This window comes from Oncorhynchus kisutch, linkage group LG6 (genome assembly GCF_002021735.2).
Source record: "Oncorhynchus kisutch isolate 150728-3 linkage group LG6, Okis_V2, whole genome shotgun sequence".
NCBI lineage: Eukaryota > Metazoa > Chordata > Actinopteri > Salmoniformes > Salmonidae > Oncorhynchus > Oncorhynchus kisutch.
The window spans coordinates 53,527,582-53,548,104 of NC_034179.2; the positions used below are offsets into that span (position 1 = coordinate 53,527,582).

The 20,523-nt window shown below is 40.2% G+C and overlaps 1 protein-coding gene and 1 long non-coding RNA gene across 4 annotated transcripts in view; one reads left to right on the forward strand and one right to left on the reverse strand.

Moving 5' to 3' along the window:
* The window catches only part of LOC109892980 (glucocorticoid receptor), an 89,061-nt gene that overhangs the window by 18,106 nt on the left and 50,432 nt on the right, over window positions 1-20,523 (reverse strand). For 2 of the 3 annotated variants that reach the window (XM_020485920.2, XM_020485921.2), the window contains exons 3-4: window positions 6,381-6,547; window positions 1,765-1,791 (exon numbers count right to left, since the gene is read on the reverse strand). In XM_020485920.2, the coding sequence (XP_020341509.1) occupies window positions 1,765-1,791; window positions 6,381-6,547 (194 nt within the window). The remainder of the gene's footprint in view (window positions 1-1,764; window positions 1,792-6,380; window positions 6,548-20,523) is intronic. The other variant, XM_020485922.2, reaches the window with a different exon arrangement.
* Window positions 807-15,996, forward strand: LOC116374411 (uncharacterized). Its single transcript, XR_004210333.1, has 2 exons — window positions 807-1,063; window positions 15,557-15,996. It is a non-coding gene; the product is annotated as an uncharacterized LOC116374411 (long non-coding RNA).

Here is a 20,523-nt window from a genome sequence, read left to right on the forward strand (position 1 = left end):
CAAGAAGACTTGAGGGTCTAATCGCTGCCAAAGGTACTTCATCAAAGTAATGAGTAAAGGGTCTGAATAATTAAGTAAATGTGATAGTTTTTGTTTTTAATACATTTGCAAAAATGTCTAAAAAGTAGTTTTTGCTTCGTCATTATGGGGTATTGTGTGTAGATTGATGAGGAAAATTAACAATTTAATCCATTTTAGAATAAGGCTGTAACGCAACAAAACGTGTATTAAGTCAACGGGTCCAAATACTTTCCGAATGCACGGTATGTCTGGTTTCGCAAACAATGTAAAGTATGTTTAGATAGGTGTACTCTAGAGCCAAGCGTGTTAATTTTTAATTAGAGGGTATCCTGCTATTGACACACTTGTTGAATTATACAAGAGAACGTAACAACAACACTCATTAATGAGGCAGTCTAGACAGCGCAGGTGAGTGCATGTAGGTTAGACAGAGCAAGTGTTTGGTGGATGCACCCCTGTTCTGTGGATGCAGACCTGTGGCAAAATTTGAGATTGTGTTTTTCTTTTTTACATTGGATAAAAGTAGTGACTCAGAGCAGCTAGAAAATGGTATATCATACACTACAGTTGAGGAACAATGGGAAAGTATTTCTGCTTTGAAAGTTGATAAGCTTGTAACCTCACTTTTGAGAAAATGGCCCATTAATGTTTTGGTAAACCTACTGTAAACCTAGCTCTTTGTCTATACCCATTTAGCATTGTTCAAACCCTCTTAAGCCTTAGCCCCACCCATCTCTATAAGCATTCACATGTGAGGCCATGTACTAAACAACCAAAGTCTAAAGGCTGGTTTATACTACGGGTGCATTTGTAAATACAATCTGGAGTGTCAGAGTGCAACCTGGGCGTTCGTAAAATTCAGAGCGTTTCGCTCTCGGAGCGTTCATACTGGACGCTCTGGCTGTGGAGTAGGGTTGATCCGAGCCTTCTGACCTAACAACAGCAGTCAAGCTCCCAAGCTAACTGGCTAACATGGTCTAGCTTGCCAGCTACAGTACTTCCAGACATATGAGAGAACAGCTCACTCACCCTAGCAGAGCTGGTAAGGCTGTTTTTATGTTATCCAGAGCATTGGTGACTGCAACTATGTTACTGGCAACAATTTATTCACGCTTTTTTTGACGATGTTTACTAACACTGGCCATATTCAATGGGTTGTTGAGTGTTCGTAAATCCGTCAGTTATTCTGTGATCTGGCACTCTCAGGCGAGAGTGCTCTGAAATCAGAGTAGATAGCCAGGCAAATGTTTTATGTGCTATAATTTAGTTAATAGCTGATGGATTATAAAAAGTAATCCATTGTCCAACTGTTGCATTTATTACAATTGTTTCTAAAAACCTTTTAACAATTTTGATGACCGTTGCTACTAACACATTCACAAAGACATTATCCAGTAAAAGCAAATAATGTGAATTTTTTAAATTTAGGATGACAACTTGATCAAGTGCACACAAATCATTAGAATCATTGCAGTTATAACGCTATTGGGCTTTGTGCATAAATACATTTCTCAATTAACTCTCCTAGCGAAGTGATAATAGACCCATATTCCAAGCAGGAATTAAAATGGGATTTAAAGCCAAATTAGATGATGAATGATCAAATCACAAATTCATGCAAAGGAGGGCACAGGAGAGACTGTTGGTGTTTAATATTGCATATCAGGTCAAATCAAATTTCCAGTAGAGTGATCGAGGGACATTAATAAAGTAGAAGCATTATTAAAGGTGGGTTTTATTTACCATCTGTGTTTTGTCGTGCTCTCCATCCTTCACCATAGCGACATCAACCATAGAATAGGGGAAGAAAGACAAATAACAGATATAACATCTTATTGCTTAAAGTACACCTAAGTATTACAAATGCATTTTAACAAATGGTAAATATATTTTTCACTTGGTCATTTACACCAGTAAACGTTAAGTTGAATAATGTATACAATATGTTGAGATTATCCTTGAAATAAAAAAAATCATGCTCAAATATTGAATTTCACTATCTGATATTTATATTTAAACTCAAGGTTTTAATTTGACAAATGGATAGTCATTTCAATTATTTTGAATACAATTAACACACTCACGTATGCACTTTCATGGGAATGAAATGGTTGTTAAACTATAGTGTAAATACACCTATATTAACATAAATACAAATATTCAGATGGCCATGAACAATGACAATAGGGGTAACAATAGCACTGCTGCCCACTTCAAATATTCAGAACAGTTCAATGGACTTCAAAAGGGATTGTAGTGACTGGTACATTGGTAGTGATTGTGGTAGTGAGCTTGGAATAACAATGCTACGTTAAAGCTGCAATATTTAACTTTCTGAGCGACCTGATCAAATTCACAGAAATGTTAGTTATAGATCTGTCACTAAGCAGCGGTAGATCGGTTCTGTGTGCGCCATTTCTATGCTTCCCTTTCTTAAGTTTCGTTTTTGTGTCTTTTACTTTTGCATTTGTACACCAGCTTCTTTTTTAGGAGAGAGCGATGGCTAACAAATACATTTTTGGTTGTTAAAAAATTATTTATGTGGTTTTCATGGTACAATGACTTTCCACACTTGCACCATACTTGCTTGTTTTGTCACAAACTGAATTTAGGCAAACTATTAGAATTTTAGCAACCACGAAATGGCAGAGCGATATATGCATATTGCAACTTTAAGATACCGTAATTTCTGGACTATTAAGCGCACCTGAATATAAACCGCACCCACTGAATTATTTACATTTTGTACATAAATAAGCCGCACATGTCTATAAGCCGCAGGTGCCTACCGGTAAATTGAAACAAATTAACTTTACACAGCCTTTAAACGAAACACGGCTTGTAACAAAAATAAATAGGCTTTAACGAAACACGGCTTGTAACAAAAATTAAACAGTAGCCTACCAAGAAAGTCATTGGTCACTATCTTCCTCCTCTTGTGCACTGAAACCACTGAAGTCATCTCCTTCGGTGTCGGAGTTGAATAGCCTCAGAATTGCTTCATCTGATGTTGGATCATTTTCATTGTCGCTCTCGTCACTTTCATCCGGAGGCAAATTCCCCGCTGAGCTCATGCTGCCCCTTCAACACGCTTTCGAAACCCGTTGATGATAGTGGATTTTTTGACAATGCTCCACGCTGTCAGGACCCACTGGCAGACTTGACCATAAGTTGCTCTTCGCATGCGGCCCGTTTTAGCGAAGGATTTCTCCCCACTTGTCATCCAAGCCTCCCACTGAACACGGAGCGCCACCTTAAATGCACGATTTACACTGATGTCGAGTAGCTGCAAATACTTTGGGCCATCTGCTTTTCTTCCCTCTGAAAGCTTTTGTTGTCTTTTTGCACTGAGTCAGTTCCTCACGCTGCTGTTTCCAATGTCTTATCGACTCATTAAGGCCAAGCTCCCGTGCAGCAGCTCTATTTCCTTTTCCAACAGCCAGATCGATCGCCTTCAACTTGAAAGCTGCATCATATGCATTTCTCCATGTCTTTGCCATGATGAGGGTGACAAAATTACTACCGTAATCAGAATGATGGGAAGTTTGAGCGCGCTTGATTTACGTCACATTATGTGACGGTGCTCAGTTTTTTGGTGGCATGAATCTGTGAAAGCTGGAAAAATCCATAAATTAGCCGCGTCATTGTATAAACCGCGAGGTTCAAAGCGTGGGAATAAAGTAGCGGTTTTTACGGTACATAAAAATTAAATAAAAACTGTTATACAGTAGGATACAAGTCAAACACACATATTTACAGTTTCACTCCATTACCCCTTAACCATTGATCAAATTGTTCAGTGGTTAGACTTTTGTAGTAGATAGCGATGGCTAAGAAAATAGGCAATGAATTTTTTCAGACTAGTATAAAAACAAGGAATGACTAGACATGTCCCATAGCCTAACATGCTGACCAGACCGCTCGCGCACATTGTGATTTTGTACACCCACACCAGCCGCGATCAGGACACGAATGTTGAAATATCAAAACGAACTCCAAACCAACTATATTCAATTGGGACAGGTTGAAAAGCATTAAACATGTATTGCAAGTTAGCTAGCTAGCTTGCTGTTGCTAGCTAATTTGTCCTGGAATATAACATTGGGTTTTTATTTTACCTGAAATGCACAAGGTCCTTTATTCTGACAATTAATCCACAGATAAAAGGGCAAAAGTTAGTTTTGTAGTAAACGCTCCTCCTTCAGGCTTCTTCTTCGGACTTTATATGGCAGTTGTCAACTTTACGGTGCAATACCACTAACAACTGGACTGGAATGTGGACCTCAGTTCATTTTTCAATCATCCACGTGGGTATATGTTCCTAAAAACCAATGAGGAGATGGCCCACGGGTATATGCTCCTAAAAACCAATGTGGAGATGGGAGAGGTGGGACTTGCAACACGTAAAAGTCACAAATAGAACCAAGTTCTATTTTAGCGCCTGGCTACGCAGACGCTTGTTGACGCGCGTGAGCAGCGTGGGTGCAATGATTGAATAACATGTATGTGTAGGAACGCGAACGCACGCGAAGCGAGCGGTGTGGTCAGCATGTAAGAGTCCAACTAACTCCAGACACTGGTCTGAATGACAAGGCAACTTCCTTGAGGGGAAATCTTGCGTCGTCTTGGATGTGTACTTAGGGTTGTTGTCCTGTTGGAAGGTGAACTTTGCCCCAGACTGAGGTCCTGAGCGCTCAGGAGCACGTTTTCATCAAGGATCTCTCTACTTTGCTCTGTTCATATTTCCGCTAAATCCTGACTAGTCTCCCAGTCCCTGCAACTGAAAAACACCACTACAGTAATATGCTGCCACCACGCTTCACTGTAGGGATGGTTCCAGGTTTCCTCCAGACGTGACGCTTGGCATTCAGGCCAAAGAGTTCAATCTTGGTTTCATCAGACCAGATAATCTTGTTTCTCATGGTCTGAGAGTCTTTTAGGTACCTTTTGGCAAACTCCAAGCAGGCTGGTCATTTTATTTTTCCTGAGGAGTGACTTCCGTCTGGCCACTCTACTATAAAAGGTCTGACTGGTGGAGTACTGCAGAGATGGTTGTCCTTCTGGAAGTTTCTCCCATCTCCACAGAGGAATGCTGGCGCTCTGTCAAAGTGACCATCGGGTTCTTGATCACTTCCCTAACCCTAACTTCCCCAACTCTAGGAAGAGTCTTTGTGGTTCCAAACTTCTTCCATTTAAGAATGATGGAAGCCACTGTGTTCTTGGGGACCTTCAATGCTGCAGACATTTTTTGGTACCCTTCCCCAGATCTATGCCTTGACACAATCATGTCCCGGAGCTCTACGGACAATTCCTTTGACCTCATTGTATTTAACCTTTATTTAACTAGGCAAGTCAGTTATGAACAAATTCTTATTTACAATGAAGGCCTACCCCAGCCAAACCTGGTACAATTGTGCACCGCCCTATTGGACTCCAAATCACGGCCGGATGTGATGCAGCCTGGATTCGAACCAGGGACTGCAGTGACGCCTCTGGCACTGAGATCAATTTAATTTACCACAGGTGGACTCCAATCAAGTTGTAGGAATATATCAAGGACAATCAATGGAAACAGGATGCACCGGAGCTCAATTTCGAGTCTCATAGCAAAGGGACTGAATACATAAGTAAATAAGGTATTTCAGTTTGACATTATTAATAAATTAGCAAACATTTCTACAGAACTGTTTTTGCTTTGTCATTATGGGGTATTGTTTGAAGATTGATGAGGAAAAAAACAATTGAGTCCATTTTAGAATAAGGCTGTAATGTAACTACATGTGGAAAAGGTCAAGGGAAGGGAAAGGGGGATACCTAGTCAGTTGGACAAATGAATGCATCCAACTGAAATGTGTCATCCGCATTTAACCGAATCCCTCAATCAGGTTTGAATACTTTCCGAATGCACAATATATGAACATTATGGGTTGGACACAAAAATAGCAACACAGACACCACAGCCTTATGGAACACCATGAGACACTTGCCTACCCCTAGCTGGTGTAATACTAAAGGCAACCTTTTCTGATTATTGTGTGAACCTAAAATGTTTCTCCTCCAAATCTTAAAAAAAAGTAAGAACATTTGTTCAATAAAATATTATACTCAAATTAATTTTGAATAAAGAACCAAGTGGTATGCTTTTGTTCTAGTATCTAGGCTATCCTATAGGTAAGGAAAACACTTAGTGTCCACATGTTGTGTCAACGAAAGGATATATAAGTGTACTACTGCAGAACTCAATGTACATATCACCACGATAGATTCTTCTTTATGTATGTTCTACTATAGTAGGTCAACGAAGGGTAGGACTGTGCATGAATGGAGTTGTGTGCGTGAGTGTTTATTATGTCACCAACCTTCAACGGCCCTCTTGAAGAAGACCTTGCAGCTTCCACAGGTGAGGACTCCATAGTGGCAGCCAGAAGCCTCGTCAGAACACACCAGGCAGATCTTATGGGTTGGACCGCTGTGCTTGGCAGGGGCTGAAGATGTGGAGCTGCTGGCCTCGGGTCTGGCCGTTGGACTGTAACACAACAAATACAACACAGATTCTTATTTACAATGATATCACATCAATTCAAAATGTATTTATATATTTTTCAACAGCATTTATTTTGCTTTTATCACAGATGAATATCGCTCTGATCCAGACAGCTTAAGGGTAGAGTCTTGCCTCGGGTCAGTTCACCTCAGTTGAACCTCCCCCAAAAAATCATCTGTCGGGTGGTATGAAAACATTATTGCTGTTCAGAACAATTATATTGCGGGTCAAAACGTTTCAAAACATTTTTTTTTTTGTCAGGAGCTTCTTATGTTGAATTGTGTTGGAAATTCCATTAGGCTATGTGAGCGGTGAGGCAGACCTACCCTAGGCTACCAGCCACACAGCGAGAGAGTGGAGCAGGGAACTGTCCATTAGTAGCCTATTTGTGTGGTGCTGGAACATTCATAATTTGTTGCTGCACATGGAAGAGCTTTGTTCTCCTCTGCAACGTGACAATATGTCGCCAAGTTTGTTTTCCCTGACTCCTAGCTCATGCGAAAATGGCGAACATAACAGTTTGTAGTCATTGTGGACAAGGATGACAACAACCTGGTAGATGGATACACAGCTTGCAAAAATGCAAACAGGTATTTGTTTACAATAATTCAGTTAATTATCAGTTTGGTCGGTGAGGGGCGGGTGCAGCTCCAAAAAACAGATCCGTGCAGAGTAACTTTTAGGTAACTTCTGAGAGATTATTGAATGTCTCTGCAAAAACAAATCCAATATGTTTTTTTATCACTTGCACCGAATACAACTAGTGTAGATTTTACAGTGAAATGCTTGCTTATGAACCTTTCCCAACAATGCAGTATTTAAAAATAACAAATAATTTAATTGTAACTGACAAGAGGAATACATTAAAATACACAAGAATGGAGCTATATACAGGGCTCAATGTGCAGAGGTACAAGATATTTGAGGTAGATATCTACATAAAGGCAGGCTAAAGTGACTAGGCATTTAGATAGATAATAATAATACAAGTCAAATAAAGAACAGAGTAGCAGCAGCAAATGATGAATGCAAAAGTGTGTGTGTGTACGTATGTGTGTTTGTGTTGTGTCGGTGTGTGTGTGTGTGTATATACACTCGCACATGCGTATGTGAATGTGTGATGGTTTTGTGTGGGCGTGACAGTGTAGTGTGGGTGTATACAGTGCATTCGGAGCCTGTTGGTAAGAGGGACGATGCTCCGGTAGCAGAGTGAAAGGTAGTAGAGTGAACAGGTTTGGGAGTCTGGCAGTTTTTCAGGAACTCGTAGGCCAATACAGCAATAAGGCTATAACTTTCAGGCTATAGGCTATAAGGCTATAAAGTCAAAATACATGAAGCTGACGAAAAATAAAAGTAGAAAATAAAAAATTCTGGTTCTTTCAATTGCATTCATTTCTCTACTCAGCCTTCAAATACTGAGCTACATTGCTTGCTCCAAAATATTGGGAAACTATATTATGTTTTACTAACACAATTGCTCAGAGAAAGACATTTTAACAACATTTATTTTTTTCAAAAAAGGTAGGGGTCAAAATTGAACACGGTTATGAACATGGTTATGCCTCAAATCTTTATAAACATTTTCATTTCGGATCCCACTGTATTTCACTGCACCCAGGGGTCTGGAAAAAAGATCCATAATACAACAGGCTGAAAACAAGGGTTTTTCAACAGAGCTCTTCCCTGCCAATCCCGTTCCACTACAAGCAGCGAGTTTAAAGGAGGTCAGGCAAATCATGGGATAATCCGATTCATCTACTCAAAGACAGCCAGACACATACATATCTCTGTGTTGCACTGCCCTCTGAATTAAAGGGGCCTTTGGTCACTGGAGAGGAACCTTCTGAGCATTATAAAGCTTCCCTTGTTTGCGAACTCATGTGATGCATTCATGAAGCCAGACTGGGCTGAGTGGGGATTTTTAACACAACATTAACGGCCATTGGTCTACTAGGATATTATAAAGATAGGGACTAAAAACAAAATTTAGCCTACAGAATCACCATATCAACCCATTTCAGAGGTGTTTCTGCCTGAAGCTGAATTTGAAAACTGGTAAAGAATAGTGACCAACAGCGACAGACTATTGAAAGCACTTCAAATTCCTCCAGGGTTGAACGTGGTGTGTGTGACTTTGCCCGTTAACTAATAAAGGGTTACTATCAAAGAATCTATGTAGGGGGGGGGGGGGGGGGGGGGTCGATAGTTACATAATCACAATATTATTTATTTTCGGACAATATTATATTGATATTTAACTCCAAGTATCGATTTGTGAAAACGATAACTATATATATTTTTTTTAAAGGTAGGTATCATTGGCTAGCACTAGTCGGCTGTACCTACGCACAAACTTTCCTCCTACAGCTTCTTCTCCAAATAGAGAGCCCACATGTTTTTAGCACTTATTTCCCTCACTGATAAATGTGTTCTCTTGCTCTCTCTAGTCTCTCTGCATCATACCCACTGAGTATACCCCCCCCCCTCACCCTCAATTTTAGGGGGCATGGACTCGAAAAGCGTTCCACAGGGATGCTGGCCCATGTTGACAATTCCAATGCCTCCCACAGTTGTGTCAAGTAGGCTAGATGTCCTTTAGGTGGTGGACCATTCTTGATACACACGGGAAACTGTTGAGCTTGAAAAACCCAGCAGTGATGCAGTTCTTGACACATACCATTGCGCCTGGCACCTACCACCATACTCCGTTCAAAAGGTCCTTACATTTTATGTCTTGCCCATTTACCCTCTGAATGGCACACATGCACAATCCATGTCTCAAGGCTTAAAAATTTCTTATTTAACCCATCTCCTTCCCTTCATCTACACAGATTGATGTGGATTTAACAAGTGACATTAATATGAAATCATAACTTTCACCTAATCAATCTGTCAGGGAAGGAGCAGGTATTCTTAATGTTTTATATACTCAGTGTAGAGTGAGCAATATGTTTGGAACATCAAATCGCAATATCGAATCAACACCTAAGTATCGTGATACTAACGTATCGTTAGGTCCCTGGCAATTCCCAGCCCTACACCCATGCCATGTTTCTCATTACCCACAATTTCCACTGACACTGCCAATGAAAGACGGAACTTTCATTGAGAAACTAAAATAGCTCTGGAACAGCTCCATCTTTTAGATTAATTGGCCTTTTCACAAGGGGTAAACAACATATTTCAAGGCCCTAAAATATATTTGTACCAGAATGCTAAGCAGGGGATCAATTAAAGTGCTACAGCCCAATCGAATGTCTTATTTGAGACTAGCTATTTTACAGTAGTAAAGCAAGGAGGGGCAAAATGCAAGTGAAGATTGCCAGATGGACTGGGGAGAGAGAGGTGAGGCATGAAAGGGCAGGCCAAGAGCCAGAAACAGGAGAATCTGCTCACAAAATGGCTCCTGCTCCCATTTTAGAGAATCAACATGAGGACAAATATCTCCAGGAAAGCATGCAGCATTTGGAGGGATGCCAAGGGCACCGTCCGGGAGCATACCGGTCCTTTTCAATCTGTCACTTCTGCCCCTGCAGCAGATCAACAGCAGTCTCCTTTTCAAGCACACTCATATTTTGCAGAACATACTAATGTGAGGGATGTCTGGCCTTCCTCAGTCAGAGACTGTTAGGTAACAGTAGTCCTAGGTCGTTTCCCAAATGGAACCCTATTCCCTTTCCTATATAGTGCACTATTTTGACCTATGTGCACTGGTTAAAAGTAGTCCACTACATAGGACATATGGTGCCATTTGGGATGCATCCTAAGTGAGGGTATCCTGTAATGGAGCTGTTTATTGCCTGCGTCCAGTGATAAAAGATGTTCATGTCTTCAGTGCTGGGGACCTTGCTTTGCTCCCCCAGATTAAATTAGCTCCTGACACCTCTTATGTGCTAAAGCAGACAGATGACGCGTGATCCAGAGCACAAAGCGCCATTTCCCTGTTGCCCTTATGCGATTACCTTCCATTTAGCACATTAATGCTTTAGCCATGGTCGATGGAAACTTCTGCTTTATCGTATGTGACCGGAGGCAGAAAACACCACAGGCCAGACTTTGTGCTTTTGTTTGACTCAAAGCAAGTTGTAAAAGATGTATCACTAGTTGTGTTGGCGATTAAAAATAGTTGCCAATTGTGTGTAACTACTATTTGTTATTACATTGTAGTTAAGACTGTACTACTTGCTGCCTAAAGCAGGGGAGAGGAGTAGCCCATTTTAATACATATAGGAGAGAAGAAAAGAGTGGAATATACATTATTACATAAAAAATAAACATACAAATCTCATGATATAAACATCCCTCAGTTTAAGCGAAAAACTAAATTGCATAAGCACAAAAGTTTGCAATACAAAACATACCCAAAACAGAGAGGGAGAGATGAAGATAGCGAAAAAGGGGGAGATGGAGACGGAGAGTGTCAAGGCAAAATGTGATACTTAAAAGGTTGTGCTACAGTACTTACAGTGCCTTCAGAAAGTATTCATAATCCTTGATTTATTCCACATTGTTGTGCTACAGCTGGAATTCAAAATAGATTACATGTATTTTTCCCCCTCACCCATCTACAAACAATAGCCCATAATGACAAAGTCAAAATATGTTTATTTTTCTAAATATTTTTCTAAATGAAAACAGAATTCTCCTTTATATTTCGTACCAGTCAAAAGTTTGGACACACCTACTCATTCAAGGGTTTTTCTTTATTTGTAACATTTTCTACATTGTAGAATAATAGTGAAAACATCGAAACAATTAAATAACACATACGGAATCATGTAGTAACCAAAAAACTGTTAAACAAATCAAAATACATTTTGGATTCTTCAATGTAGCCACCCTTTACCATGATGACAGCTTTGCACACTCTTGGCGTTCTCTCAACACGCTTAACCTAGAATGCTTTTCCAAAATCAAATCAAATGTATTTATATAGCCCTTCGTACATCAGCTGATATGTCAAAGGGCTGTACAGAAACAAAGCCTAAAACCCCAAACAGCAAGCAATGCAGGTGTTGAAGCACGTTGGCTAGGAAAAACTCCCTAGAAAGGCCAAAACCTAGGAAGAAACCTAGAGAGGAACCAGGCTATGAGGGGTGGCTGTGCCGGGTGGAGATTATAACAGAACATGGCCAAGATGTTCAAATGTTCATAAATGACCTGCATGGTCAAATAATAGGTCTGGGACAGGTAGCATGTTCGGTGAACAGGTCAGGATTCCATAGCCAACAGTCTTGAAGGAGATCCCACATATGCTGAGCACTTGTTGGCTGCTTCTCCTTCACTCTGCGGTCCAACTCATCCCAAACCATCTCAATTTGGTTGTGGTTGAGTGATTGTGGCAGGTTAAGTGTGCCTTGAATTCTAAATAAATCACAGTGTCACCAGCAAAGCACCCCCTCACACCTCCTCCTCCATGCTTCACGGTGGGAACCACACATGTGGAAATCATCTGTTCACCTACTCTACGTCTCACAAAATCACGGCGGTTGGAACCAAAAATCTCAATGGTCTAATGTCCATTGTTCGTGTTTCTTGGTCAAAGCAAGTGTCTTCTTCTTATTGGTGTTCTTTATTAGTGGTTTCTTTGCAGCAATTCGACCATGAAGGCCTGATTCATGCAGTCTCCTATGAAAATATTAAGTTGAGATGTGTCTGCTACTTGAACTCTGAAGCATTCATATGGGCTGCAATCTGAGGTGCAGTTAACTAATGAATTTATCCTCTGCAGAATAGGTAACTCTGCACCTTCCTTTCCTGTGGCGGTCCTCATGAGAGCCAGTTTCAGCATAGCGCTTGATGGTTTTTGCGACAGCACTTAACTACCTTGTCACAACACAACTGATTGGCTCAAACGCATTAAGACATTCCACAAATTAACTTTTAACAAGGCACACCTGTTAATTGAAATGCATTCCAGGTGACTACCTCATGAAGCTGGTTGAGAGAATGCCAAGAGTGCGCAAAGCTGTCACCAAGACAAAAGGGTGGCTACTTTGAACAATCTCAAATATTAAAGTCACCATTGGCCTCATGATGAAATACCCTGAGTGGTTCCTTCCTCTCTGGCAAGTTAGGAAGGATGCCTGTATCTTTGTAGCTACTGGGTTTATTGATACACCATCCAAAGTGTAATTAATAACTGCACCATGCTCAAAAGGGTCTTTCAATGTATGTTTTTTTTTACCCATCTACTAATGCGTAGCCTTTCTGGTTTTTGTGGTTGAATCTGTGTCTGAAATTCACAGCTCAACTGAGGGACCTTACCGATAATTGTATGTGTGGGGTACAGAGATGAGCTAGTCACTCAAAAATCATGTTAAACTCTATTATTGCACACAGATTGAGTCCATGCACTTATTATGTGACTTGTTTTGCAAATGTTTGCTCCTGAACTCATTAAGGCTTCCCATAACAAAGGGCTTGAATACTTAGACTCAAGACGTTCCAGCTTCTCATTCATTTATCAATTTCTAAAAACTCAAAATCTCAATTTCATCAATTTTAAATTCAAGCTAAAACAAGAAAATGTGGTAAAAGTCAAGGGGTGTGAATACTTTCTGAAGGCACTATATCGTGGGGCTGAGGATGGGTCAATATGGCTGCGTTTACACAGACAGCCCATATTCTAATCGTTTTTCGCTCTGAAAAAGATCTGATGTGACCAAAAGTGAACAAAGATCAGAATTGGTCTGCCTGTGTAAACACAGCCTATGACATTTGATTCTGACACAAACAAATGGTCAATCTGGTCTTGTGGTGAAGGAAAGCCGTCAGCATACACTTAATAAAGCCGAATATGTAAGTGCCATTAAGAAAATAGAGGGGGAGATAGAGCGAGAGGGAAAATGAGATACAGCACCTCCATTGTCTTACTCCCTTTTGTTTTTCTCTCCTCAGAGCCTGTCTCTATGACTAATAGTGGAGGAGACATGACAATGTTTTCCAAATACAGTATGTGAGGAGGCAAGCAGCTCTCAGCTATGTAGGTCAGTGTGACTATGTTTAACCATGACAAAGTGCAAACACTGTGCACATGCTGTCATATTAAGGACCTCAATCCTCTGTGTGTAACCCCCAGGTAATGGACAGAACAGTATGCATTCATTTGACATTTAACAGCAAAGGGTAGGCTTTTCAAATCCAAAGCCAAGAAAACACAAAATTTGTGTTTGTGTTAAAATATTATTTTACTGTTAAAATAGGTCTCCAGAATATTATTATTTTGTTCAATAGAGATGCCTAGATCTTTATGTCCACTAACACTAATGTTTTTCTCTGCACTGTTGGGAAGTAAGCATTTCACTGTTAGTCTACACAAATACAATTTCAATTTATTTGGGGTTAATTCAGCACCTGAGTAAGTGGAAATTCAAAATGCATTAACTAAATCTAATACCCACTGCTAGTAGCCATGTATTAATAACAGAAAAGTGAATCTCCTAAATAACTTTGCAGTTGTAGCCTACTGCCCAATTAGACCTATGCAATCGCAAAGGCTGATGCACATTTCCCATGCTCTGTATCTGAAAGCCATGTCAAATATACTGGTGGTAAAATAGTTGCCATTGAGCTCAATATGAGAGTTGAGAAATAAAAAGTACACCTACAGAGAACCACCTCTATTCAAATGTTACAATAGCGGTACACATGATAGCTGCGTTTTCCCCTCATTTGGATTTTGAACTGTTCTACAATCAGAAAACTTCTCCAGGAGCATTTTTTTCCTACCCAGAAAGGTAGCGAGTGACTCACTGACCACAGCAGCAGGCTACAGCGAAACAGGCGCAGGGCACACACTTTCATGTTTTATTTCGTATTTTATTTACTGCTTCATTTAACTAGGCAAGTAAGTTAAGGATTTGTTCTTATTGACAATGACAGCCTACCCCGGCCAAACCCTATGGGACTCAAAATCACAGCCGGATGTGGTACAGGCTGGATTCGAACCAGGTACTGTAGTGATGCCTCTTGCAGTGCCTTAGACCGCTGTGCCACTCGGGAGCCCATTCATTAAAGGAATCATTAGGATTAGGGATGAAACGGTTACCGGTTTCACGATAAACCACAGTAAAATTCCCGACGATTAGTATTACAGTTTGAAATTTTAATTATCGTTATAATTATAATCTCAGGGTAAATACTGTCCAGCATCAACAAAAGTAAGCGACAGTCTGACGCAGGCGCAGAATGCAACATGGGTTTGGTTTTGTGTGAAAACATGGCGGGAGGCAGTGACAGCATTCAGGAGATTTTTCAGCCTTTTAAGAGGACTAAATCTGAAGTGTGGTCCTATTTTGGATTTTACAGGAGTGCTGAGGGAAACTTAAATCGAAAATGGTCACCCTGTCTGCAGAACATGCAAAAAATATTTAAAAAATAATATAATAAACCGCTGCATAAGGGGGCAACACTTCACATCTCTTGAGTTATTACTTTATAGCAAATGAAAGGTAAGTTAACTTTTAGCTCAATGCATGATGTGGGGACTTCGGAAAGGAGGAAAATGTCATGGTTTGTCTGTCTAACTTGCTAATTAATAGCTTGTCAATAATGTAAACTGAAGCTTTCAGTGTTACCTACTCTTGTAAAAACACTACTCGTTGTTCTGCTGATGTGTGCGTTGTGTGTCTGCAGACTCTATTCCCCCGTTGCACATGATAACACGTTATGGAGTTTAGTCACCCACCCAACATATTTTGTTCTTTTAAAATCCTGCAGACGTCGACTTGGTTGTAAAAGTGTTCCAACAGGAGAAACACTATAGACTCCTATACACGACTCCTGTATTTATGTAAATTGTTGGTCTCATTGCAATTACTATCACTGTCTTCTTAAGACTCATTTGTATTTATGTAAATTGTGCATGGGGTCATTGCATATACTCAAATGCAACACAGAAGATAGACTGTGTGTGTGTGTGTGTGTAAGTGAATAATAGTAATAATAATAATAACAATAATAAAACATTTGCTATTCCTTTGTTTACAGAGTGGGCGTGCAGCAGGCAAACCCAGTGATGTTACTGGTCCCTCATCTACAGTTGTGACACAAACACTCCAACATGCATTTAAAAAGGCAGGCTGCTTATGCACCTACATCAAAAAATGCTCAAGACCTCACTGCAGCCCTTTCATATTACATTGCAAAGGACATGATGCCATTTCATATTGTTGAGAAGCATGGCGTTTTGAGGCTGATGAAGGTTGCCGTGCCTCACTACAAAGTGAGTGCTGATCATTTTGTGTTGTTAGTTTATGTGGTTGTGTTCATTTAAACCTGCACAAGGGAAACGTTTACCTCTCATGGCCAGATGGTGCCATCTTTAATGTTAATTCCATTATTTTTATGTTTATGCATACAAAAAGTGCATAGTAATGCTAATTTTATTTGTTGTTTGTTGGTTTTCAATATAAAACTTGGTGAAATGATTTCAGTGTGTGTATATCAGTATTTTTTGAAAATTTCCAGCACATTTTAATAATACAGCAATAATACTGATAACTGTGATAATTGTTACTATAATCGTGACATGACATTTTCATACCGTTTTATCCCCAATTAGGATAATGCACTTTACCGTTTCACCAAATCATGGTTTTAGCCTCCGAAAAATAGGGCGTTTTAAGTAAGGTGACCATCTTTAACTTGCAGAACCAATGCATCCAATACATTTTTTTTTTACTTCTATGGCCAAAGTCAAAGGTTCACGAAATGTGATTACATGGTTGCAGTTTGGAGACCTGCATATAGGCCTATAGCCTAAAAATACCAAGCTGTTTCTCTGTTACATAATGACACAACACAGGGCAAGTCAATAAAAACTCTTTACAAATGGTTGATTTATCTAGCCTAGTTGGGCAGGCAGCAAACTTTAGCCCATAGTCCATAAGGACAAGGGCCAGCCAGGCAATTTATTATGCGTCCTGATTTCAATAACAGTAACAGGCCCTAGTGAAGTCTACTCTCGTTCGCCACTGCCTATCATTAACCTATACAAAATACTTCCTCATGGGATCTCACACAAATACAATATTATTTTTCAACAACAAAAATGACTACGTGGTTGGAGAGTTACTTATCCAATAGAACCCAGAGAGTGTTCTTCAACGGAAGCTTCTCTAACATCAGATATGTACAGTGTGGTATCCCTCAGGGCAGTTGGCTTCGGCAGTTAACTTTTCATTTTACAAATGATTTGCCTCGTCTTTAAAAAAGCTACAATTACTATGTTGACGGATTACTGCACACATCAGAACCTACAGCCAGTGAGCTCACAGACTCTTAGCAAGGAGTTACAGTCAGTGTCAGAATGGATAATTAACAATAAACTGGTCTTAAATACATATAAAAACCAAAAGCATTGTATTTGGTTCAAACCATTCTCTTAGACCTAAACCTAAGGTGAAGCTGTGCATGAAGGGTGTGACCATTGAACAACTTGAAAAAGCTGAACTCCTAGGAGTAACATTGGATTGTCAGTAATCATGGTAAAGTTATTGACAAAGTTGGTGTGAAGATGGGGAGAGGAATGTCTGTTTTAAAAATAAGTTCTGCGTTTTGATACAAAGATAAACTGTACAAGTTGTTCAGGCTCTGATCTTGTCCCATCTTGATTTCTGTCCAGTAATATGGTCAGGTGCAGCTAAAAACCAGCACAGCTGTCTCAAAACAAAGCAGCACAACTTGCCCTTAACTGAAAAGACAGAACTAAACATCAACATGCATGATAGTATTTCATGGTTGAGGAGAAATTGAATACTTTACTTTTAGTCTAAGAAACATTGGTTTCAAAATGAGTAACCATTTGTAAAAACTTCAAACAGATATACAATGCCTTCGGGGAAAGTATTCAGACACCTTGACTTCTTCCACATTTTGTTATGTTAAAGCCTTATTCTAAAAATGATCAAATTGTTTTTTTTCTCATCAATCTACACATAATAACCCATAATGAGGTTTGAATATAACAACTTTATTTTGAATTGAATGAAATATCTTTAGTTGTTCTGGTCTATAACGGTTCTGTACTTTCTCATGTAATTTGAATATTTTATGTGGACCCTGTAAGAGATTTCCTCCTCTTCTTCTGAAGAGGAGAGGCGAAGGATCGGAGGACCAATATGCGGCGTGGTAAGTGTCCATGGTTCTTTTAATAAGAAATACTACACATGAACACGACTGAAATACAAAAACAATAAATGTGGAACGAACAAATCCCAAAACAGTACCGTGTGGTGAAAAACACAGACACGGAAACAAACACCCACAAACAAACAGTGAAACCCAGGCTACCTAAGTATGATTCTCAATCAGAGACAACTAATGACACCTGCCTCTGATTGAGAACCATACTAGGCCGAAACATAGAAATCCCCAAATCATAGAAAAACAAACAGACTGCCCACCCCAAATCACACCCTGACCATACTAAATAATGACAAAAACAAAGGAAATAAAGGTCAGAACGTGACAGACCCCAGGAAGCGTAGTTGCATGTGCAGTAGCTAATGGGGATCCTAATAAACTAAAAGGTATCATTCCACACATTCACTTAACTGTGAAAAGGTGTTGTCGGGGCATTTCCACCATTACCACTGAAAAGAGCAGCACAGTGGAGTAAGGGATGTTGCATGGGTTTCTTCTGAGATTTCACAACAGGGAGGAGAGCGAGATATTAAGAGAGGGCGAGAGCAATACATGGCTTGAGTGCTAAATATTGAATGAGGGAGAGAGATAAATATTTAGGGGGGGGGGGGGGGGGGGGGGGCAATGGAGAAAACCCAAGATTCAAAACAAAATAAGTTAGTAGCAGGGTGCAGAGGGAATGCCCGTTTACTGGAGTGCAGAAAGATATGGAGAGACAAAGGTCGCAACCTCATTTTAATTTCCTATGGGACGGGCAATGGAGCATGAGTTTGATCAAGATCTTTGGCACTGCCCGAGGGAAGAGGAGCATCTCACGGATGTTAGCTTTCACTCAGGTGAACTCAGTGACTTCAATATAAAACTGTAAAATGCAGACAGGGCCAAGGACCTTGATAAGGTTACCAACAGTGATTAACTGCAAACAGCTGTGCCAGTCCCTGGAAGTGTGACCTAAATGATGCTGATTAAACCGCGATAAGGACATCGCCAATAGCCGTGTCCGCACAGGGTGACCTAAGCTAAACTGTTGTTTGCCAGTATAAAATTAGGTATTGGTTTAGACATCTAATGTCACATAGTGGGCAGGATTCTCTTTCCAAGGGACTCTTGACTTGACAAAAAAGGACTCGGACACTAGGTTTAATGACTCGTCTACATCACTGGTTTAGACATCAGTGTTCGTGTTGCAGTTCTCTTTGTCCTGGGAATTTGTCGTCATGCTTGTTTGTAGGTGACCAAATACTTATTTTCCACCATCATTTGCAAATAAATTCATAAAAAAATTATACAATGTGATTTTCTAGATTTTTTTTCTAATTTTATCTGTCATAGTTGAAGTGTATCTATGATGAAAAGTACAGGCCTCTCCCATCTTTTTAAGAGGGAGAACTTGCACAATTGGTGGCTGACTAAATACTTTTTTGCCCCACTGTACTTAGATTGGAGTCATTAAAACGTATTTTTCAACCACTCCACAAATTTCTTGTTTCTTGATGTATTTCAAGGCCTACCTTTAAACTCAGTGCCTCTTGGCTTGACATCATGGGAAAATAAATAAAAAAATCAGCCAAGACCTCCACAAGGTCTGGTTCATCCTTGGGAGCAATTTCCAAACGCCTGAAGGTGCCACGTTCATCTGTACAAACAGTAGTACGCAAGAATAAACACCATGGGATCACGCAGCCGTCATCCCGCTCAGGAAGGAGAAGCATTCTGTCTCCTAGAGATGAACATACTTTGGTGCGAAAAGTAAAAATCAATCCCAGAACAACAGCAAAGGACCTTGTGAAGATGCTGGAGGAAACAGGTACAAAAGTATCTATATCCACAGCAAAAACTAGTCCTATATCGACATAACCTGAAAGGCCGCATAGCAAGGAAGAAGCCACTGCTCCAAAACAGCCATAAAAAAAAAGTCAGACTACGGTTCGCAACTGCACATGGGGACAAAGATTGTACTTTTTGGAGAAATGTCCTCTGGTCTGATGAAACAAAATAGAACTGTTTGGCCATAATGACTATCATGATGTTTGGAGGAAAAAGGGGGACGCTTGCAAGCCGAAGAACACCATTCCAACCATGAAGCACGGGGGTGGCATCATCATGTTGTGGGGGTGCTTTGCTGCAGGAGGGACTGGTGTACTTCACAAAATAGATGACATCATGAGGTGGGAAAATTAAGTGGATATACATTGAAGCAACATCAAGACATCAGTCAGGAAGCTTGGTCGCAAATGGGTCTTCCAAATGGACAATGACCCCAAGCATACTTCCAAAGTTGTGGCAAAAATGGCTTAAGGGCAACAAAGTCAAGGTATTGGAGTAGCCATCACAAAGCCCTGACCTAAACCCCATAGAAAATGTGTGGGCAGGCCTGAAAAAGTGTGTGCGAGCAAGGAGGCCTACAAACCTGACTCCGTTACACCAGCTCTGTCAGGAAGAATAGGTCAAAATTTACCCAACTTATTGTGGGTAGCTTGTGGAAGGCTACCCAAAATGTTAAAGGCAATGCTACCAAATACTGACCCACAGAGTGTGATGAAAGAAATAAAAGCTGAAATAAATCATTCTCTGCTATTTTTCTGACATTTCACAATCTTAAAATAAAGTGGTGATCCTAACTGACCTAAGACAAGGATTATTTTTTTACCAGGATTAAATGTCAGGAATTGTGTAAAACTGAGTTTAAATGTATTTGGCTAAGGTGTATGTAAACTTCCGACTTCAACAAGCAACTTCCAACCTTCCACCGGCCCAGGACGGATATCCTTTTGATCAAGCGGGATCCAGGAGGGAAGGAAGATAACCCA